This window comes from Mustela lutreola, chromosome 15, assembly GCF_030435805.1.
Source record: "Mustela lutreola isolate mMusLut2 chromosome 15, mMusLut2.pri, whole genome shotgun sequence".
NCBI lineage: Eukaryota > Metazoa > Chordata > Mammalia > Carnivora > Mustelidae > Mustela > Mustela lutreola.
This window is the reverse complement of record NC_081304.1, coordinates 55475274-55498628: the sequence shown is the minus strand read 5'-3', so window position 1 is coordinate 55498628 and position 23355 is coordinate 55475274. Positions and strand designations below refer to the sequence as shown.

The window sequence follows — 23355 nt, the reverse complement described above, 5'->3', positions numbered from 1 at the left end:
TGACTCATGCCTGGTGTGAATGAGTCCCTTGAGTCTGTGTCCCAGGACCCACCAGACCATGCCCACCTGATACCTGTTCCTGGTTGAATTAGCCAACACAGAACTTTTCTCTTCTCTGTTGTGTCCAATTCACAGAAAACTTCTACTAACAGCCCATGCCCTTCCACATAAGGGCATGTTGAGACCATCCAGGCTTTTGTTGTTCACAGACCAAACATAGCATCAGCAAGGCCCCCTCCGCTTGCAGGTGGGAAACGTGAATCAGGCCCAGACGCCCCAAGCCATCGCTCAGCCTCCAGCTCCGGGGCCCTGGGAAGCTCCACCCCAGACACCCCCTCTTCATTCTCTGCACGGACACAAGGCTTTCCCCACATGGTTCCCCAACTGACATCACTATCTTAACTTCGCCTGCTCCATTTCAGTCACTTTGAACTTGGGAGGAGACCATAAATGAATATGCTGAGAAGTGGTATGAAATTAGGAACGTTCCCTGGTCTTTACTTTGTCCCGTGTGCTGTTTGCCATGGGAGGGACTTGCAGGTGGAGCCTGACTTCCTGGCCACCGTTAATGACCATGAAAGAGGGAAGGCATATACGCCAGGGGGTTGGCACCTTGCCTCTCCTCACTCTCGGATGTAAGTTTTCAAGCATTTACCGAGCTCCCCGGGGTGCTGTGGCTGTGCAGGCACAGACAGCATTGCTCCTTGTCTTGAAAATCATCCCGTCTTGTGGCTTACACTCTGCCCACACGCAAGGGCAGCCCCGATGTCTGTGCGGAGCCCTTTCTTCCCCGTCTCCCAGGTCCCCTATGATGATCTGCGCTACCTCTTTGGAGAGATCATGTACGGAGGCCACATCACAGATGACTGGGACAGGAGACTCTGCAGGACATATTTGGAGGAATTCATCAGGCCAGAAATGCTAGAAGGAGACCTGTCTCTGGCACCGGGTTTCCCGCTCCCGGGCAACATGGATCTCGTTGGCTACCATCAGGTAAGGCTCTGCTCACATGGGACCTGGGGCTTCCTTCAAGTCTGTCCTGTAGGACCAGGGACATTCACACAGGACCAGGGAAGAAAGACCTGTAGAACAGAGCTTATATGGAGTGTGGTGCTCAGCCCCAAGTTTGCCCTGTTTGATCTGAGAGGTAGAATTCCCAGCCTCCAATTAGCAATACAATAGATCTTTCTATTGTTGATGTTTGGTTCAATAACCCTATTCATTACTCTTCTCTACAAATAACATCTGGGGCATTCATTTGATTGTTTTCATCCGGGATATTGACAGAGCCATTAGGAGCAAAACTCCAGGTTAAGGACTTAGCCATCTCTGAGTAAGTTTATGTTAGTGATTCCAAGTGTCTTCAGAGGGCCCCGACCTGCGTGGGCAGATCACTCACCCCTCCTGTTCTTTGTTAGCTGCTGTAAACACAGGCCCCTGCGTGCACACATTCCCAGGGAGCTCTTCTGGGCTGTCACTTTGAGTTCTCCCTTGGCTATGACCACAGCTATTTTTAAAGTGACCATCTTTGCCTATTAAGCCTGCCATGGAAGATATGTTAAAGGATAATTAAATTTAAAAAAAAAAAAAAAAAGCCTAAAATAACTCTGAATACCGGCTTTAAGGGAAATACCAGTCACAGAATCATGAATACAAACTTTAAAGAGAAAGTTTTTAATTCATAGAATTTAAACAGAAGGGGGCCTGGCTGGCTCAGTCGGAGCAGCGGAGGAGGGGGCAACTCTTGCTCTTGGGGTCATGAGTTCTAGCCCCACGTTGGCTATAGAGATTACTTCAATAAATATTTTTGTTAAAAAACGATAAAATTGGAAAAGATAAACTGCCAAAGTCATTCAAACCAGAAAGACTTGAACCTGTGAAAGGAAATTTCAAACACTAGGACTATTTAAAGAAAAGAAGGAATTTCTAAAAAACTGCTTGACCGGAAGGCAGAGAAAGTTGTGCAAGGGCGCCCCCTAGTGCCCGCGGGGCCGTCCGACAAGAGGCTCGAGCTGGGCAACGGCGGAGTTTGCCGGTTCCGAAAAGACTGAGACGGATTTTCATCTTCTTTACATCTCTCTTTAATCCACCAGCTTATAGGTGGTTGCAGGGCACCGACCAAGAGTTCAGGGGTGTGCTGGGGGCTGAAAGAAACACAAAACTAAACACACGAATTTGCCTTTAAGGAACGAGCCATCTTTTACCTAGACGAGAGGACACAGTAGGAAATCAAAATCAAATCAGGAGCTCACCCTGAGGGGCCCTTTCTCACGGTAGTGGAGAGAACCGGAGGGCACCCAGAAAACATTCGGAGAAGACAGTAGGGACAGCCGACGGTGGCCCACCGTCACTGAGCACAGGGATGTGTTGTTCGGATGGTACAATTAGAAACTGTTTTAATTCAAGTAATTCTTGCCAGAGGCAGGAATTCCCTGGTTAACAGCAAAACTCGCCTTGTCCCAAGGCCCGATTCTCACTTTTATTTTGCGTGCACAGTTCCATGTTTGAATCTAGGTTTGTCATCTCTGATCAGATCAATGGGGAAGAGAGAGAGGAATTTAAGGGAGAGAAGGCGGGGGCCGCAGGAGGGCTCGAGTAAGATGCAAAGTGGAGTATTTCTCCAGGACTCGGAAGGTGTGCAGAGGGAGGGACAGGTACAGACCTGGGAGCAGGCTGAGCGGGGGAGACTGGAGACAGATCGGGGCCTCTGTGCTTCCTGAAGAGGAGAATGCCCGCATGGGCTTGGAAGGTCCCGGCCGGACATGCAGGGACAGAGGGTGTCAGGGCGAGGCTGGCAGCAGCTGGGGGCGGAGTGGGGGGGGCGCATCTGGGCTCCTGTGTCACTTTCAGCCCTGACTTGCAGTACATCGACGACCAGCTGCCTGCCGAGTCGCCCTACCTCTACGGCCTGCACCCCAATGCTGAGATCGGCTTCCTGACCCAGACCTCGGAGAAGCTCTTCCGCACGGTGCTGGAGCTGCAGCCCCGGGACGGTCATGCCGGAGCCGGAGCAGGCGCCACGAGGGAAGAAAAGGTAGGTGGGCAGGGAGGAGAATGGCCAGAGCTCGCCCGGGAGCCCGAGGACGGCCCTCGAGATGCTCCTCCTGCTGGCCGCGTTGGCCCCGGAGACCATGCCTTGCACACCTTCCGCTTGCTTGTGGCCGGATGGCTTGACCCACTGCACTGGTCATCCGGCTTAGTCACCAGAGGCACCTGCCACGGGGCTTGGTTTGCTTCTCTCGTTCACCGAAAGACCATCTCTAGTCCATTTCTCTGCCCAAAAGAAGAAAGGCAGGAACAGCGGTGGGTGTGGGGAGCTAGGAAGGGACCTCATGATTTCCTAATGAGCTGACCCCGTGTGGGGTCAGGGCTGCACTCACGAGAGCCACCCGCACCCCACCAACTAGAGGCTCGCTGGGCGGAGTCACTCGAAAACAAAAATGCCTTCTTTTTGCGTGAACTTGGATCAGGAAGTCTTCCAACACACAGGTGAGGAAGGGCTGCAGGCACGGGACTTGCAGAAACGTCAGGAAGGCAGAAGGGCAGACTGGGGTCAGGTTTGGGGTGAGGTCACACCCCCGGAGGTGATCTGAGGGTTCTGCTCCTGGGGTGCATGCTGTGAGGGCAGAACAGGAAGGAGCCGCAGCGAAACTTCTCCCTGAGCGATGTCCCTCACTCACCCCATTCCGCTCCCTAGTCCTGCCTGGATTCCTTTAACTGGGTTTACGAGGAAAGACTGAAGATCGGGAAGCTGGGTGGTTACTGACTTCTAGGCTCCAGGGATTGATTTTTGGAAAACAACCCGCCTCCTAGTGAAGTAGCCGGACTTCTGTTCAGAGGTGTGGAGTGGTACCATGGGATGGTCCTCAGATCTTAGTACACCCCGGGCGAGCCCAGGAGCCTGGAGTTGTGCCTCTGGAGTCGGGGTAGGCACGGGAACCTGGTGACCCGGCTGGTGAGCGTCCTTCGAGAAGGCTGCTCTGCGTCACACTGCTCAGCCGACCCCACTATCTGATGGCGTCAGATAGAATCTGAGAAGAAAGGTTATGCCGCCCAGAAGCCAAGCCAGCTGGAATGAAAACTGTTCCAGCCCTAACGCTGAAAAAGGCCAGGGCTACGCAAGGAAAAGACAGGGTTCTCCGGGCAGGGTTCCAAGAAGCTGCCGGTTCCCGGAAGGTCCTCATCCTCCGTGTCCAGCTCCAGGAATGACGTGTGTGTGTGTGTGTGTGTGTGTATGTGTGTGTGTGTGTGTGTGTTTTGAGCGCTGGGCTCACACGTCCTCCTTCATACCGACACAACAGCTCAGCGGAGCGGCAAAGAACAGAGAACGTGGAGGTGACCTAGAGGGGCACACGGCGCAGATCTGCTCCCTGCCCACCTCCATCTGATTGAGAACCTGGGACAGGTGTCCCGCTGGGCCTCCAGGCATCAAGGCAGGCAGTGGGGGGCAGACACGGCTGCCTCCCACCGTCTTCAGGCCCCGCTTGGATGTTCTTCTGGGGACTCTGTAGGCTCCTCCGATGACCTGAGCTGGAACTGCTGTCCCCAAGTGCCTCTACTCCTCAGGGGGTGCCTGGCCACATTAATTTGCCCAACTGCCATCACCGAGTCCCACAGACCAGGAGGCTTGGACAATAAGTGTATTATCCCACCACTCTGGAGGCTGGAAGTCCAAGAGCAAGGTGTCAGCAAGGTTGTTTTTCTTCTGAGGCTTCTCTTTTGGCCTGTGGATGGCGGTCTGCTCCTGTGGCCTCGTGAGGCCTCCCCCTTGAGCTCATGGGCCCCTGTTGTGTCTCTCTGTGCGTCTTTCCTCTTCCTATGCCAGTCAGATTGAGTAAGGGCCCCTCATAGCCTCATCTTAATTTGATTGCCTCTTTAAGGGCCCTGTCTCCAAACACAGTCACATTCTAAGATACTGGGGCGGGGGGTATCTTAAAACATGTGCTTTAGGGGGACACAATCCAGCCCTGGCTGCAGGGCCTCCCTCAAACCTACACCCTTCCTGTATAGGGGATGAGGGGGTCTGTGTCCCCCACAGGCCCTTGACTACTGGATTTCCCTAGTATTGGACAAGTGGCTTGTCCTGTTGAGGAAAGCGAAACAGGTGCTCTGACTCCTCGTACCACAGCACCTTTCAGATGGCCACAATGAAATGTTTTTAAATGAAAACGTAACAAGTACTGAAAGAAAACCTGGTGAATGAGTTTATGATCATACAAAACTTTTTAAAAACAACTCCAAATCGATAACGATTAACAAATCTGGTGACTGGAAAAATTTAAAAGATGTGCAAAGCTTAAAACACCGTGAACGAAGTCAGAGACAAGCTAAGAGCAATTCTGCCACACTCACTGGGAACGGGGCGATCTTGCTAATACACGACGAGTTCTTAGGTGAGGAGGAAGAGAGGACGGAAGAGGGGGACAGAGGGGTACGAAGTCACAGTAGTACGAAGGACCAATGAAAACAGCAGTTCTCAGTGTCACTCCCGACTCCTTGAAGGTACGTGAAATATCATTTTTCACTTAACGGTACAATTTTAAAGGCAACAGTATCCAGTGGTGAGGGTGTCGGGAAACGGGCATTCTCCCTCTGTTGGTGGAGGTTTCACTTCCAGAACAAGAGCTACTAACATTTCAAATGTACGTATTTTTTTTTACCCGTGATTCTGTTTCTAGAAAGCCAGCCAGCGGAAACACGCCAAAGTACACAGATTTTACGGTATATATGTATTTATTACAGATTGATCGTAGTGCAAATGAACGGACCAAACAGGCGTCAGAAGGGAAGTAAACAATAAATCGTGGTACACCAAACAGTGACCCAACAGACGTATTATATATTATTCTGTGTGTGCATATAGCACATTCTGTACATCCCAGTACGCACAGAAAATACAGACTGTTTCCTAACAGGCATATCTGTGCGTATCTGTAATCTGTCCAGGATTTATTACAAGGTGAAAAGCAAGTGTAGTGTGACTCCACTAGTGACAGACGGACAGAGGGGGAGGGCAGAGGCAGGGGGAGGCTGGAGTGGGCACAGGGAGAGGAAGAGAGGACGGAGAAGTATCATCGGGATGAGACGGACAGAGTTCTGTGCATTGAAGGACGTCTGCGGGGATTAGAAACACAGAGCCGTTAACATTCTCTCTCCCGCCTCAGAGGGAAGAGACGAGATTGTGACAGGATTTTGTTCCTAATATTCTAAGTATCTATAATGCTTCGCTTTTTACGGTAACGGTTTTATTTCTCAAAAAGAAAAAATAAAAAGGCAGAGGAGTTTGCTTGTGGAAAAAAATTAGACCACATCCCTTGCAGCCGGCTCTTCCCATCGGAAGGCCCTTGGGCGCCCCTCCCTTCCCTAGCAGCTCTCCCTGACCTCAGGCCTGGTCTCCGAATCCTGCTCGCCCCGCTCGGGACAGAAGAGAACTCTGTTTCTCCGAGTTCCGTGTATGTTGGGACCGCGCCTCCAGGCTATCTTTTCGTCTCTGTGTGTGGTGTCCGAGTGGCAGCTCCCGGATATCGGGCTATTTCTTCCAATTCCGCTCCAGCGATAGAAACAGGATATAATTCTGCCAGCAGCAGCCCTCAGGTACTGTTAAAGTTCTGTCCTGGTTTTTGCTGTGGTGGCTCCGGAGAGCCCTTTCTGACAGGGAGAGGAGGCTTTACTTTCCTTTTCTAGACATCAGCTCTTTTCCGAGAGACAGTATTGTGTGTTAACAACACGAGGCAAAGTGAATATTAATAATCCCTCTGTAGCTCTGCACAACTTCCAGACGCTGCCACATCCATCAGTTCCCTCGATTTGATCTCTGCATCAGCCCTGGGAGCTGGGGGAGAGGCGCGGGGGAAGAAAGATGCTCTTGGAAATCTTTAGATTAAAAAAAAAAAAAAAAGGAGGCCCAGCTGACTTGCTCACACTCACGTGGGTGATACCTAACAGAACGGTACTAACTCAGCCAAGGGTCTTTGGCTGCAAGCAACAGAGACAAATTTAGCTGAAACAGGCAAGAAATGAGCTCACTGTGTCAAAGGAACCAACCCAAGAAAGGACAGAAACCCAACGGCTCCAGGGAGAAAGAAGAGCATCCTTTCTGGGCCCTCGGGTCAGTGGCTCTGGCCACAACCTGTCCCTGAATCTCAGACTCAAGATGCACATTTTCCCGCTCCTGGGCATGAGGAGCTGGCTGGCCTCCTTAGACTGCGGGAGGCTCGGACTCGTGACGGCACCCCAGGACCGTGGGGAGGAGGGGGTCTCACAAGCCGTCACAGGAGATGATGAACAACGCCCACCCCAGCAGGTGCCCAGGAGCCCCGCTCTCGTGACCCGGGCAGGGCTGGCTTCCTCTCGCTGGCGCCCTCCCTCCCCCCGGCCACATGTTCTATTATGTCTGCACTCGTTCCATTTTTCTCTCTCTGCTGACAGACCTCCTGGGCTTACTCATTTACTGCAAAATGGCAGACTCAGCCTCTACGTGCCTGCCCCGGGATAACCCAGGATCTCCGTGCTTCGGTTCCAGTCTTCCGGGAGAGACACCCCGGGGGTTCCAGCTCTCTTGGTCTAATTAGCTGACAGTCTGTGGTGAAAGGAACCGTGGGGCTGGGAGAAGGCCTCCGTGACAGATGGGGCTGCTTCGCCCAGGCCCGGAGGACAGAAAGTGCAGTGAGGCCTCAGGGAAACAGAGAGAATGGGGAGCCCGAGCACACACATCCATTCATCCCTCCGCTTGTTGCTCCAGCTTCATGGGGCGGCCCCCCCCAACGCGACCCCGAGTCTTTCCAGTTCGATCCCCACCGCGAAGTGCCAGCCCCTGGGTTTCCCCAAATCCCGACTCTCGGAAAGCCACACTCAAACGGGATGTTTGTTCTCTTAGCTGCTCAGCCCACGGTCGGTTCCCACGGCCTGAGCCGGCTGACCTGAGCAGGCAGGAGTACAGTCCTGGGACGGCCGACAGGCATCTTGACCAGCGGTTCACAGGGGACCGGAGTCCTGGGGGGTTAGAAGCCCTTCTTAACCCCATGTTTCCCATCGCGGGGCAGGTCAAGGCCCTCCTGGAAGAAATCCAGGAGCGAATGACGGACGAGTTTAACATGGCAGAGCTGCTGGCCAAAGTGGAGGAGCGCAGCCCCTACATCGTGGTCGCCTTCCAGGAGTGTGAGCGGATGAATGTCCTCACCCGCGAGATCCGGCGCTCACTGACGGAGCTGGACCTTGGCTTGAAGGTAAGGGGTGGGGTTCTGGTGGGAAAGGGCACAGCCAGAGGACACAGCCAGACGCCCAGAGGAGAGGAAGAGGGGGTGCCGGGACCTGCGAGCTAGAGAGCTGTCCTGTAGCAATCCGAATGCCTGGGACGGCGTCCCTCCCAGAAACCAGGGTCTGGCTGGGCTGCAGAGGCTCCAAGACCAAAGTTCTATGACGAGCGAAGCTGTAGTGAAGTCAGAACGTGCTAGACTGGCCAGTCAGCGCACGGGAGCTGCCTGAGGAGGAAGCAAGAGGAGGTTTTGACAGCCTGGTGTCTTCTGCTGACATAGTGGCTTTCGTCGGGGGCAAAGGAGCACTGGATAGGAGAGGTTCTAGAACGAGGTGGCCCCGGGGTCACCCGAGCCCCTACACTTCTTTGCTGTGTGGCCTTAAAGGGGCCTGGATCTCGCTGGGCCTCCGCCTCTCCACCTGTAACACAGGAACGATGGTCCTACTTCATAAGGCTTTGGGAAGGAGGAAATAAATTCATTTACATCGAGTGTTTAGAACAGTCCCTGGTGGGTAGTAAGTACCCCCAAAGTATCAGCTGATAATTATTATCGAGCCACCAGGGGCAAGAACTGTCTTTTACAACATCGAGGTTGTAGGAAAGACCCAAGACCCCGCACAAACTCTGCGTGAGTCTGTTTCTGTCCCCAGCGCCTCACGGAAGTTTCCTCGATGTGCCAGGAGGGAACCATGCCAGGGGCCTGGCTATGCGGACCGTGCCGCTCCATGACAGCTACACGGGGGTCCTGCTGCCTCTCAGGAGCTGAGGAAGGGGCTGTCGTCAGCATACACGGGCGCGTTCGTGAACAGAACTGGGCCCAGACAGAGGGGAGGGGAGAACCCAGTTTTGTAGCTCGGATGTACGCACGAGGAACAACTGTGTTCTGTCACAAGTGGTTCCCTAGAAACTGTGAAACAAGGCTGCGAATTCTGCATTAGTGGGCCTTTTTTTTTTTTTTTTTTTTTTTTAAATCTGGTAATTCCCTCCTCGTCCCCAGTGCAGGCGGAGGGAAGCAAGGAGAAAGGACAGGCTGAAAGGGAGGCTGAAGACAGTAGCTGGTGACGTTCCCGAATTACATACCAGCTTGTAACCAAACGAAATGCAACATTCCATAGGACGATCTCGAAGGTGAAGGAGGACTTGGCGGGTCACGTGATGCAGCCCCATTACTGCGGCACGCGGGGGTCTATAGTAGGGACTCGGGGAGGTCTGCGGCCACCCCAGCTTATAGGGTCCGTGCAGTTGGGCACAGTCTGTTTACCCATCCGCCTTCCAGCTCGCTCATTTTTTCTTCCAAGAGCTGCGGCCGTGGTCCGGTGTCAGGAATCACAGGCTGTGCCTGGGCGGAGAGGAAGGGGATGGGCAAAGAGGTTTCTCTTTGCTCTCAGTCTAGTTCAGGCAAAGCGGACCGATGAGCTACCCGGGCAGGTCTAAGCACTCCCCACTGGAGGGTGCTGGAGACCGAGAGGGGGGGTCTTCCTCTGCAGAAGGTCGGCCTCGGAAGAATGAGCAGGCAGGCAGGTCACAACAGAAGGCACACAGAGAGATGCGGGAAGAGAAAGGAAGAAAGAAGGCTGTGGCATCGGGGGAGGGGCCAGCAGAGAAAGGGGGACTACAATGGGTGGGGCCAAGGAGAAGAACCTTCCAGAGGAGCCGACAGAGGTGCCCTCACCCTGCTCTACGAGTCCCCTGCTCTCGCCAGAGCAGAGGTTCCACGAAGGTGAGTCAATGTGGTGACAGGCCGTCAGGACACCTCGGGTGGCCTTTTTCTCCTGGTCCCTCTGGGAGCTAGAGAAGAGATATTTTTAAGTGCCGTCACCTAAACCCAGTCTCGCGGCCTGGTTGTCGGACCCCCTGGGGGATTTCTCACAGTATATGTCCCAGCTCCCCCGCTGCAGCCGGGGCCAGGAAACCTGTACTCTGAAGCAGCGGCGAGGTGATTCTGGTGACGGGTCATTTGTGGAACACAGTGTTAAGATGAGCACATGGAGGAGAAAGATGGGGGAAGGGGCGGGCGAGGACAAGGGCAGCAGAGGTCAGGGAAGGGAGAGTTCTTAAGTCTAGGGGTCCACGGGAGGGCCCCACAGCGCGCTGTCTGATGTGGCAGCAGCGAGCGTTCCTGGCTTCCCAGCCAGCCACTGTGGGACATTCGGCTGGCTCTGCTGACCGGCTCACCTGGCAGGGGGCAGAGGGGACATTCGGACTGAGAGTCTCCTGAACAGTCACTTTTTAAAAAAATTAACGTATAATGTATTATTAGCCCCAGGGGTATAGGTGTGTGAATCGCCAGGTTTACACACTTCACAGCACTCATCATAGCACATACAGTCCCCAGTGTCCATAACCCCACCACCTTCTCCCTCCCCCTGGCAACCCTCAGTTTGTTCTGTAAGATTAAGAGTTGAACAGTCAGTTTCAAGTTCTGGGAGTGGGTCAGCTGGCACACAGGAGGACAGAGGGCCACTCACGCTGCCCAGCACATCAGATGGGGCATCAAAATTAGGAGATTAATTAAATTAATTAAATCATGAAGTCAGTACTCCTAGCATTTATGATAAACTTGTATTTGTAACCATTCATAATTGGTTGGATGGGAAACCATAAGGCTACCAGCCAAAAAGTATCAGCTGAACTGGGAGGCATAGTATGCTAAGCCCAAGGGCTGTAGAGGCTTTGAGCCACAAAAGTGGTGTAGGAAGATAGGGTAGGCACTGAAAAGAGGTCAGTTACCACAACTATGTTCCCACAGAGAGGAACTGCCTTGGAAACTCACCACAGTAAGACATCTAGCTCTGAGCCTTACACAGTGAAAACAGGTTCTGCAAGTAGTCCGAGCTGACTGGTCAAAGGTACTGACTCCCCATAACTAAATGCACAAAAGCCTGATGTACAAAATTCCTAAAGGCCAATTTCTTTCTTTATATCAACTAGGTATAACTTCCAAAGGGCCATATTCTGATCCCAGTGGACCCAGAAAGTCCTCTGCCTAAGGACAAAAATTCTACAAGAAGCTAAATTCCTAGACCTTCACTGTCTACAGGAGCAGCCAATGATAGGTTAGCACTTAAAATGTGACTAGTCCAAATTGAGATGTTCTGTAAGCGTAAGTTAAACACCATGTTTAGGAAAGAGACTAGGAAGACGGTGGAGTAGAAGGACCCCAAGCTCATCTCCCTCACAGATACAGCTAGGCAACACATCAGTGTAACTAACCAGAAAACGACCCCAAAACTGGCAGAACAGACTCCACAACTAAAGGTAAAGAGGCCACAGCAAAGAGGGTGGGAATGGTGAAGACACAGTGGGGAGCTAAAGCAGCCATGGCCGTCCACAGGAGGGAGGCAGCCACGGAAACAGGGAAGGGGGAGAAACAGACCATCACACTAAGGAGCCCTCACACCTGGCTTTGGAAACCAGAGAGGCCAAATTACAGGAGTTCCTATGACCAGTGTGACTTAAACCCTGGGATTTTACAAATCACCAGGCTCAGCTCTGGGAGAGCCAGAGGCCAAGAGGAAATGGAGTCCCCACCCTAAGGAGGGGGCACAGCACACAAACAGCCTACAGATAGACTATAGAAGCAGCAGGTTGAAATATGCCTAGGGCACAGGGGAGGGAGAGTCAGTTACGATCTCAGAGCAAGTCTGGAGAGTCTGGAGAGGCAGAGATGCTAGGGAGACTCCTGCAGGAACAAAGGGGCTGCCAGGTACCACTTCCCTTCTCCCGCCTCCAGCGAAACCACACTGCTGCCTATGGGAACCAGCGTGGGCACGTTCACTACCTGACGTGCTTGCACTACACCCCACTGCCTCCAGCCTGAGGGCGTGGGTTCCCTCCTCCAGAAGACCAGTGCAAACCTTTCTAAGACCACGTCTCCCACAACCCACACACGTTGCAGATCTACCCCTCCAACCTAGCCGGCCCATCCCCAGGGCAGCAGCGGGTCCCCTCCTACAGAGAACCGATGCATAAACCTCGCCAACGCTTCACACCCACACACATTGCAGACCACCCCCCCCCCCAACACTCTCCAGGCCAGAGCCCATCCAAAGAGGTGCCTCAAAGCTAGCACAGTGATATCCAAGGGAAACCCCATCTGGCTGTGAGCGGATCTTCCAGCAGGAACTCTGCAGGCCAGAAGGCAGTGGCGCGATATATTCAAAGTGCTGAAAGGAAAAAATCTGCAGCCAAGAACGCCCTCATCAGCAAGGCTGTCATTCAAAATAGAAGGAGACAGTTTTCCAGACAAAAAAGGAATTCGTCACCACTAAACCAGCCTTACCAAAAATGTTCAAGGGGACTCTCTGAGTAGAAAGGAAGGACCATAAGCAGGAATAAGAAAAGGAGGAAGCAAAATGGCAGTAAAATTAACTATACTTATAAAAATCATTCAAGGGATTCACAAGATAAAAGGATATAAAGCATGGCACCACATACCTAAAATATGGAGGAAGAAGGAGTAAAACTTTAGTGCTTCCAGATTTCATACTTAAGCAACCATTAATTTCCTATAGACTGCTATATGCAGAAGATGTAGACTTGAGTCAAAACCCTGTAACAAATATGCACAAAATAGAGAGGAATCCAAACAGATAACTAAAGCAAGCCAACTTACTGTGAGAGAGCAAAGGAAGAAAGGAATGAAGAAGAAATATGAATACAATCGTGAAGCATTAACAAAATGGCAGTAAGTACATACATACCTATGAATAATTCTTCAGTTGTAAATGGACGAAATCCTCCCGACAAAAGACACTGAGCTCCAGAATGAATAAGGAAATTAGACCCATCTGCTTGCTGCCTACCAGAGGCTCATTTCAGACCTAAAGACACATGCAGACTGAAAATGAAGGGATGGAGACGCATTTATCCGGGGAAATGGGTGTGAAAAGAAAGGTGGGGTAGCAATACTGACGTTAGACAAATCAGACTCTGAAGGGACAAAGAGGGCCGCTTAATAATCATAAAGGGACGATCCAACAGGAAGATACAACAATAATAAATATTTTTTAAAGATTTTATTTATTAGCGAGGGAGTGAGCGAGCCCACAGCAGGGGAAGAGGGAGAGGGAGAAGCAGGATCCCCACTGAGCAGGGAGCCTGATGCAGGGACCCTGAGATCACGTCCTGAGCTGAAGGCCAATGCTTAACTGAGCCACCCAGGCGCCCCAACAATTGTAAATATGCACTCAACATGGGGGGGACCCAAATACTTAAAATGGTTAATAATAATCAGTACTGGGACGCCTGGGTGGCTCAGATGGTTAAGCAGCTACCTTCGGCTCAGGTCATGATCCCAGCGTCCTGGGATCGAGTCCCACATCGGGCTCCTTGCTCGACAGGGAGTCTGCTTCTCCCTCTGTCTCTGCCTGCCATTCTGTCTGCCTGTGCTTGCTCTCCCCCCCCCTCTGATAAATAAAATAAATAAATAAATAATAATAATAATAATCAGTAGTAATAAAATAATAGTAGGGGCCTTTAACTCCCCACTTCCATCAACGGAGAGATCATCCAAACAGAAAGTCAACAAGGAAACAGTGGCTTTGAATGACACATTGGAGCAGATTAATTCAACAAATATTCAGAATATTCCATCCTAAAACAACAGAATACACATTCTTTTCAAGTGCACATGGAACATTCTCCAGGAGAGATGACGTTTTAGGCCACAAAACAAATCTCAACAAATTCAAAAAGATCGAAGTCATACCACGCATCTTTTCTGACCACAACACTACAAAACCAGAAAGCAACCACAAGAAAAAATCTGGAAAGAACACATGGAGGTTAAATAAGAAACTACTAAACAATGAATTGCTCAACCAAGAAATCAAAGAGGAAGTAAAAAAAATACACAGAGATGTCCCAGGATGCCTGGGTGGCTCAGTCGGTTAAGCGTCTGCCCTCAGTTCAGGTCATGATCCCAGGGTCCTGGGAGCAAGCCTCGAATCGGGCTCCCAGCTCAGTGGGGAGTCTGCTTCTCCCTCTACCCCTCCCCACTGTTTGTGCATTCGCACGTGCTCTCCAATAAATAAATAAAATCTTTTTTAAAAATTACATGGAGACAAATGAAAATGAAAGCACAAACAATCCAAAAGCTTTGGAATGCAGAAGAAACAATTCAAAATGGGAAGTTTATAGCCATACAGGCCTACCACAAGAGGCAAGAAATATCTCAAACAACCTAACCTTACACCTAACGGGGCTAGAAAAAGAGGAATAAACCAGTGGAAAGAAGGAAATAATAAGGATTTGAGGAGAAATAAATGAAATAAAAACTAAAACAAAACAAAGTGAGAAACAAAAATAGAACAGATCAATGCAATCAGGAGATTTTTTTTATAAAAGGTCAACAAAATTGATAAACCTTTAGCAGACTCATGTAAAAAAAAAAAAGCAGGGGAGGGGGAGGCTGTGCCTGGGTAGCTCAGTTGGTTGAGCACCCAACTCTTTATTTTTTTTAAGATTTTTTTATCTGTCAGAGCAGGGTGGGAACAGGAGCCGTGTGGAGAGGCAGAGGGAGAAGCAGGCTCCCAGCTGAGCAAGGAACCCGACCTGGGACTTAATCCCAGGACCCCAGGATCATGACCCAAGCCGCAGGCAGATACCCACCGACTGAGGCAGCCAGGCATCCCGAGCACCCAATTCTTGGTTTCAGCTCAGGTCATGATCTCAGGGTCATGGGATCTAGCCCCGTATCAGACTCCCTGCTGAGATTCTCTCTCCCTCTCCTCCTCCCCAGCCCGCTCAAGCACGCTCGCTCTCGGGTGGGGAATGGATACAAACAAGATCAGAAATGAAAGACAAGGAATATAAGCCAACACTTCAGTAATACAGAAGATTGATTGTTAGAGATGATGAAAGACTATATGCCAACAAATTGGGACAACCGAGAAGTGATGGATAAATTCCTAGAGCATAGAACCCCCCAAAACTGAATCAGGAAGATACAGAAAATTTGAACACACCAACTCCCAGCAATGAAATTAAACCACTAATCAAAAAACTCCCCAAAACATAAAAGACCAGGTGACTTCCTGGGTGAATTCTACCAAACCTTAAAGAAGAGTTAATACCTATTCATCTCAAACTCTTCCGAAAAATAAAAGAGGAAGGAAAACCTCCAAATTCGCTCCATTTGTCTGGCGTCACCCTGACACCAAAACCAGATTGAAGACACCACATAAAATCAGAACTTACAGGCCAGCATCTCTGATGAACAGGGAGGCAAAAATTCTCAACAAAATACTAGAAAACTGAATCCAACTATGCATTAAAGCAATCATTCGCTACAATCAAGTGTGATTTATTTCTGAGACGGAGTGCTTCAATATTCACAAATCAATCAGTATGACACATCACATAAATAAGAGGATAAAAACCACATGATCGTTTCAGTTGATGCAGAAGAAGCATTTGGTCAAGTACAACATCCATTCATGATTTGAAAAAAAAAAAAAAAACCCTCCACAAAGTAGGGTTACAGGAACCTCTGTCAACAAAATAAAGGTCATATAGGAAAAGGTGGAGAGAGAGGGACAAGCAGATTCCCTGCTGCTCAATCCCAGGACCCCGAGATCGTGAGCGGAGTCAAAGTCAGACACTCAGCCGACTGAGTCCCCCAGATGCTCCAAGAACCGTGTTTCATTATTCAGATGTTTTAGGACGTCAGACTTTTTGTTTCCTAAGCTGCCCGTGGCTAAATCACCAGATCGGTTTCTGAATACACGAAGGACACTCAGACTTGAGCTCCAGCTCGCTGACTTGGAGAACTAGTCCAGCTCTGTACTCTGAGCCACTGGGCGCTGACTTGATAGTGTGGATCTGATAGGGCCTTGCTTTGACCCTTTGATGACTTACAGTCACTCCTCAGCAGGCAGCCGCCCTGGCCCGTGTGCCTTCGGGTCCTCCGGCACTCAGAAGACCCAGCCGGGTGGGCTGTGGTCACCCTCAGGGGCACTGCCCATCTCGTTCCCACTTCCCTCCTCCTCCTCCTCCCCTGCTCCAGAAAAGTGAAAGCTGGCTGCAAAGACCATGTTCAGAAGGAAGAAAAAGTAGATAGGAACTGACCGTCAGGACAGGGTGCACCCTGTGGCCACTCGCAGAGGACGATGTGGGTGTTGCTGACCCCCTTGTGAGCCCAGGGCACCAGCTGCTTCAGACCCATCAGGGGTGCCCTTTCCGAATGGACGCTCCTGGCCCTCTGGAGGTTTGAGTCCTACATTTGAACTGTAGCCTAGGCATCTGAGCTTTATTATTAATAAATAAATAAATAAATAAATAAAGCACGGCTCACGGACTCCAAAGAATGGAGAACTATAGGAAAAATAAGGTTTTTACTCGATTATGAAAGCATGTCTTTATAGGGATGAATAAAGTGGTTAAGGTCACAGGCTGCTAGCCTTCGTATCTACAATAAGGGACCCCTCTCCGCACACCACCCCCTGGCTTCGTTCGCCCAGACTCACCTGCCATGCTGACATGCGGCAAGCAAGTCACAGGACCCTGTAATGCAGCATGTTCCTAAGACAGGGATTCAGCATTCACTTGGTCAGGTTTTTTTGAGTTGACTCTTGACCTGCAAGCAAGCAAGTACAGATATTAATCAGCGGCACAGAGGATCCAGGCAGGAGGAATTTTGAGAAAATCAGGCTCGCACAAATGCAAACACGTTTCTGTATGTTACTGTAGCTGGAGTCTTTAAGAAGGAACCACTGGCCCAGAGCTTGGCCAAAGAAATTTCCTGACTGCCCACCGCAGCCAATCTGGCAACACCGCAGAAAACTGATGTTTGCTGAACAGCTTGTGGGAAACACTGTCCTAGAGTCGATACTTTTCTTTTCTCTTAAGAAACGGACACAACTTAGACTTAGTGAATTTGTGTGGGGTCATTTCTTCTCAGCCCCTACAATGAAAGTGAGCCATTCCTCCTTCAGCTCAAGGTCATGGGAATACTGACCTCAGAAACCAACTACAAGATGAATGGTTTCCTCTTTTCCAGAATTGTTCTTCACTCTCAAACTGGCAAAACCTCAGAGACAGTACATTCTCGAAGTCTCTGTCACTTCCACATTCAATTAGCAAATGCAAAATCATGGTCAGAATGAATTAACACCATATTGTAAGCAGATGTGAGAAATTTTTAAGAAAGCCAAGCTACACATTTGATGTTTCTCTATCAAAATGACTTCAGATTTTCCAAATGGTGTTAAAAATTAAGTATGGCACATTTTTTTAAGATTTAATTATTTTAGAGCCGTTTTTAGGTTCACAGCAAAATCAAGAGGGACATAGAGATATTTCCCACATACTCCCTATCAGGGACCCACTATCCATATATCCCAACAGCATGGTCTCGTTTGTTACAAAAGAGGAGCCTACACTAAATTATCACCATCAGCCACAGCCCACAGTTTCCACTGGGGCTCACTCTTGATGGTGTACAATCCAGCAATTTGGACAAGCAGGAAATGACATGACTGTGGGTCTTGAAAGGGAAGAAGGAAGGCGATCCCTTCACTGTACAAGCTTACTATGGGGAGGCAGTTTCTGGGCTACAGTTCAGGAAAAGAGCCCCACAGTTCTACCGAACTGAGCACACAGACCAGAGCTCATGAAGGCCAAAGTAGTGGGGTTTGTAGGGCAGAGTGCCTACAACAGGGAGCTGCCCAGACAAAAAGCCTCCGACATCTGCAGAGGGAACCCCCGAAACTCTGGCTGGCTACAGCTCTGCACATAAGTGAGGAAAAAAAATTAGCCAAGGCTGGGAAGGAACCGTAAGACAGGAGCAGAGAGAACAATTTTTAGAGCTCACAGAGAGCTGGGAATAGTTTGTGTTCCCACTAGCTGGAGTACAAAGATTAAAAACAAAACAAAACAAAAAACGAAACAGCGACAACATAGGAAGTTTCAGGGAGGATTCTCAGAAGGGTATCAACTTAGTAAAAGGACTGAACTGGACCCAGACTAAGACTGAAAGCTGGTTTGTACTCCCCCTGCAGCAAACCTGACATGCAAGCCACCAATAGATCCACTGAGTTCAAGTAAATTAACTGCAGGCAAATTAATTAATTAATTAATATTTTTAAAAAATAGTAAATCTTTCTGGCACTATTTAAAGGCATATAATGAAATCCAGCACTCAGGAATATAAGATGTATAGTGTCTGACACACACAAAACAAACTACAGGCATGTAAAGAAGCGGGAATATATAGCCCATATCCAGAAGAAAAGTGGGTCAGAAAAGCACCAGAAATGGCAGGGATGATGGAATTCACACGCAAAGAGGTTAGGACAAGATCCTGAGTTCGCTGTGTATGTTGAAGACTGAAGAAAATGATGTGTACAAATGATGAAGTACAAATGGAACATATACGAAGAACATACAAAGGTGGAAAACATAGTAGCTGAATGAAAAATGAGACCTTCAGAAGACCTACAGCTGATGAAAACATAGCCAAAGACACTATCCAAAGTGAGGGGAAAAGAAAAAATACTGGAAAAAAGTGAAGAGCACATCAGAGACCTGTGGGATAATATCTAGTGATCCAACATATGTCCTTGGGAGCCCCAGGAGGATGGAGGTGATGGGGAGGGTCAGAAAAAATACCTGAGGAAGTAAGGGCCATGGCTTTGCAAATTTGTCAGCAACTATAAACCCACAGGCACAAGAAGCTCAACACACCTCATGTAGAGTCAACCTAATGAAAACTATGTGGAGGTACCTCATGATGAAGTCGGTGAAACCCGAGGGCAAAGCAGGTGGGATGAGGGGCACGGCGGGAGGTGGGGTGAAGTGTATGCAAAGGAGCAGAGAGAGAAATGGCAGCCGACTTCTGGTAGGGAGCTATGCAAGCTGGAGACAGTGGAGAGAGAAGGTACTAAAGGAAAAGCACCAAAAAGAAAACTATAGGGGTGTGGGGTGGCTCAGTCAGTTGGGGTCTGACTCTTCATATCAGCTTAGGTCATGAGCTCAGGGTCATGGGATCGAGCACCCTGGCAGGCTTCCTGCTGTGAGGGCTCTGACAGAAATTCTCTCTCCCTCTGCCCACCCTGCTCTCATTCTCCCGCTCACTCTCAAATAAATAAATCTAATAAATAAATAAATAAGCCCAGAACTCTTCGACAACCAAAAAAAAAAAAAACTTTCAAAAAAGAAAACTAAATACAGGCATACCTCATTTTGTAGCATTTTACTCTACTGAGATTCAGAGATTTTTTTTTTTTTCCCCAAATAGGATTGTAGCAAACCCTGCAATCAAGCGAGTTTATAGGTCTCATTTTTTTCCAATAGCATTTGCTCACTTTGTTTCTCTGTGTCACATTTTGGTAATTCTCACCATATTTCAAACTATTTCATTATTATATTTGCTATGGTTACCTATGATCAGTAATCTTCGATATCATTATTGTAATTGCTTTGGAGTGCACAAACCGTGCCCATTTACCTTTTTTAAAAAATATTTTTTATTTATTTGGAGAGGAAATGAGCAAGAAAGAGCACACAAGCCAGGTGGAGAGACAAAGGGAGAAGCAGACTCCCCACTGACCGGGAAGCCCGACATGGGCTCAATCCCAGGACCCTGGGATCGTGACCTGAGTCAAGGCAGACCCTTAACCAACTGAGCTACCCAGGTGCCTCACCAGGTCCCCCAACTAGGCCCATTTAAAACAGCAAACTTGGTAAATATTTATGTGTTCTGACCGCTCCATTGACCAGCCTCCCTCTGTCTCACCCTCTCCACTGGCCTCCCTCTTCCCTGAAACATAACAATATTGAAATGAGGCCAACTTTAACCCTACAGTGGCTCCTAAGTATTCAAGTGAAAGGAAGAGTCCTAGGTCTCTCACTTGAAATCAAAAGCTGGACATGACTAACCTTAGTGAAGAAGGCATGTTGAAAACCAAGATAGGCCAAAAGCTAGGCCCACTGCACCAAATGGATTACCTATGCTCTGAACGCAGAGGAAAAGTACTTAAAGGAAAGTATACTGCTTCTCCACTGAACACACACATATGGTAAGAAAGAGAAACAGCCTTCTTGCTGACACAGAGAAAGTTTTAGTGGTCTAGAGTGAAGGTCAAACAAGCCCAAGCATTCCTTTAAGCAAAAGCCTAATCCAGAGCAAGGCCCTAATGCTCTTCAATTCCATGAAGGCTGTGAGAGGTGAGGAAGCTGCAGAAGAAAAATCTAAAGCTAGCAGAGGCTGGTTCAGGAGATTTAAGGAAAGGAGCCATCTCCACAACGTAGAAGTGCAAAGTCAAGCAGCAAGTGCTGATGTAGGAGCTGCAGGAAGTTCTCCAGAAGATGGAGCTAACATAACTAATGAAGGTGGCTACACTCAGCAACACATCTTCAGTGTGGATGGAACAGTCTTCTACTGGAAGAAGACGCCATCTAGAACTTTCATAGCTGGAGAGGAGAAGTCAATGCCTGGTTTCACAGCTTCAAAGGACAGGCTGTCTCTCTTGTTAGGGGCTCATGCAGCTGGTGACTTTAAGTTAAAGCCAATGCTCATTTACTATTCTGAGAATCCCAGGGTCCTTCAGAATGATACTAGATTTACTCTGCCCGTGCTCTATCCATGCAAAAAGAAAGCCTGGATGACAGCCCATCTGTTTATGACATGGTTTACAGAATATTTTAAGCCTGCTGCTCAGAAAAATGTCTTTCAAAATATTACTGCTTGTTAACCATGCACCTGGCCACCCAAGAGCTCTGATGGAGATGTACAGTGAAATTTATGTTGTTCTCACCCCTGCTAACACATCCATTCTGCAGCCCATGGATCAAAGAGCCATTTCAACTTTCAAGTCTTACTATTTAAGAAATACATTTCATAAGGCTCTCGCTGCCATAGATAGTAAAATTCCTCTGATGAATGTGGACAAAGTCAGTAGGTAACCTTTGGGAAAGAGTCACCATTCTAGATGCCATTAATATTTGTGATTCATGCGAAGAGGTCAAAATATCAACATGAGCAGGAGGACTCTGGCAGAACTTGATTCCAACCCTCCTGGATGACTATGAGGGTCAAGACTTCAGTGGAGGCAGTCACTGCAGATGTGGTGGCAACGGCAAGAGAACTAGAAGCGGAAGTGGAGCCTGAGCATGTCCAAAGTGCTACAATCTCCTGATAAAACCTCAGTGGATGAGGAGTTGCTGCTTATTGATGAGCAAACAATGTGATTTCTTGAGATGGAAACTACTCCTGGTGAAGACGCTGTGAAGACTGCTGAAATGACAACAAAGGATTGAGACTATTCCATGAACTTAGCTGGTAAAGCAGCAGCAGGGTTTGAGAGGACAGACTCTGATTTTGAAAGAAGCTCTACTGTGGGTCAGATGCTATCAAACAGCATCGCATGCTACAGAGAAATTGTTTGTGAGAGGAGGAGTCAATTGATGCGGCAGATTTCACTGTTGTCTTATTTTAAGAAATTGCCACTGTCACCTCAGCCTTCAGCACCCACCATCCTAAGTGGTCGGCAGCCATCAACACTGACACAAGACCCTCCACCAGCAAAAAGATGAGGACTCACTGAAAGGTCAGATGATGGTTGACAGTTTTAGCAATAAATTATTTTTAAATTAAGTTATGTACATTGTCTTTTTAGACATAATGCTACTGTACACTTAACAGATTACAGTATAGTGTAAACATAACTTTCACATGCACTGGGACACCAGAACATCCATTTGCCTCACTTAATTGCAATATGCAGTTTCCTGCAGTGATCTAGAACCAAATCCACAATAACTCTGAGGTATGCCTGTACGCATGTTCTCAGACAACTGAGGGAATTTATATCCAGCAGGCCTAAAATGTAAGAATGTTTGAAGAAATTCTTCAGATGGAAGGAAAATGATACCGTAAAGAAATCTGGATCTACACAAAGAAATTAACAACTCCATAGATATTAAATATGTGAGCTGTATTAAAGATATTTATCACTTAAAATCATAAAAATTAATTGATTTTTTAAAAAAATAATAATTACTTTATAATATGTAGAACCAAAATGTATATCAATGACAGCATAAAAAGTGAAAGGGGAGAACACAGTTGTTATGCTGTACGTCATGTGGCGTATTATTTGAAGGTTGATTGTGATAACTTAAAGACATATACAGTAAATCCTAGAGGAGGGGTCAGCAAACTACTGGCCTACAGGCCAAATCCAGCCCACAGTCTTTTTCTGTAAGCAAGCATTTACTGGAATATGGTCACAACCATTAATTCACCCATTGTGTATGACTGCTTTTGTGTAGCAACTGACGAGGTGAATAGCTGCAACAAATATCATGTGGCTTATGAAGCCGACAGCATTTACTATGTGACACTTTACAGAAAACTTGCCAACCCCGTCCTAGGGCAACCACTAAAGTAAGTAATATATGGTAGATTTAAACTCTGTCCTATTGATAATTACATTAAATTATAAATGTTCCAAGCATCCAAAGTACTGATTAGAACTGTCAGAACAAATAAATAAACAAGATGTAACAATATGCTGTTGTGTCGGGGATTCTGTCCCCAGATCACTCCCACGGTTGAAGACTGGATCTCAGCATACAGTACACATACGACTGAGACTGTTATCATGGGCCAGTAAGAATACACACACAGCTGGATCATGGAGGAAGAAGTCACAGAAGGAGTAGGAGAAATCCATATGCAGACTTCCTGCTGCTATCTCCCTCCTGTGAGGTATCACACAGACTATGATCCTATGTCCAGAGAAAATATTTTAGGAATGAAGGGGAAATCAAGACATTTTCAGATGAAGGAAAATCATAAAGGAACTTGTCACCAAAAAAACCAACCCTAAAAGGTGGGGGTGGGGGGGGTCTGAGATTGTGATGTAAGTAGACCCTGAACTCAACTCCTCCACAGTCACACCGCATCTACACCTATATATAGAACAATTCCTCCTGAAGAGGAAGTGAGGGCTGACTGAACAGCTTCTGCACAACAAAGGATAGAGAGTCTACATATGATGGGGAGGGATAGTACTGACAGACGGGGAGCAGATTCACCTGCTGGAAAGGAGATGAGAGAGAAGGGGCCAGAAATTTATTTAAAGAAATAATAGCTG

The 23355-nt window shown here is 48.4% G+C and overlaps 1 protein-coding gene across 5 annotated transcripts in view; it reads left to right on the top strand.

Moving 5' to 3' along the window:
• DNAH9 (dynein axonemal heavy chain 9) overlaps positions 1-23355 on the top strand; it is a 321088-nt gene that overhangs the window by 283897 nt on the left and 13836 nt on the right. For all 5 annotated transcript variants that reach the window (XM_059150223.1, XM_059150226.1, XM_059150225.1 and 2 more), the window contains 3 exons: positions 802-993; positions 2864-3034; positions 8043-8225. In XM_059150223.1, the coding sequence (XP_059006206.1) occupies positions 802-993; positions 2864-3034; positions 8043-8225 (546 nt within the window). The remainder of the gene's footprint in view (positions 1-801; positions 994-2863; positions 3035-8042; positions 8226-23355) is intronic.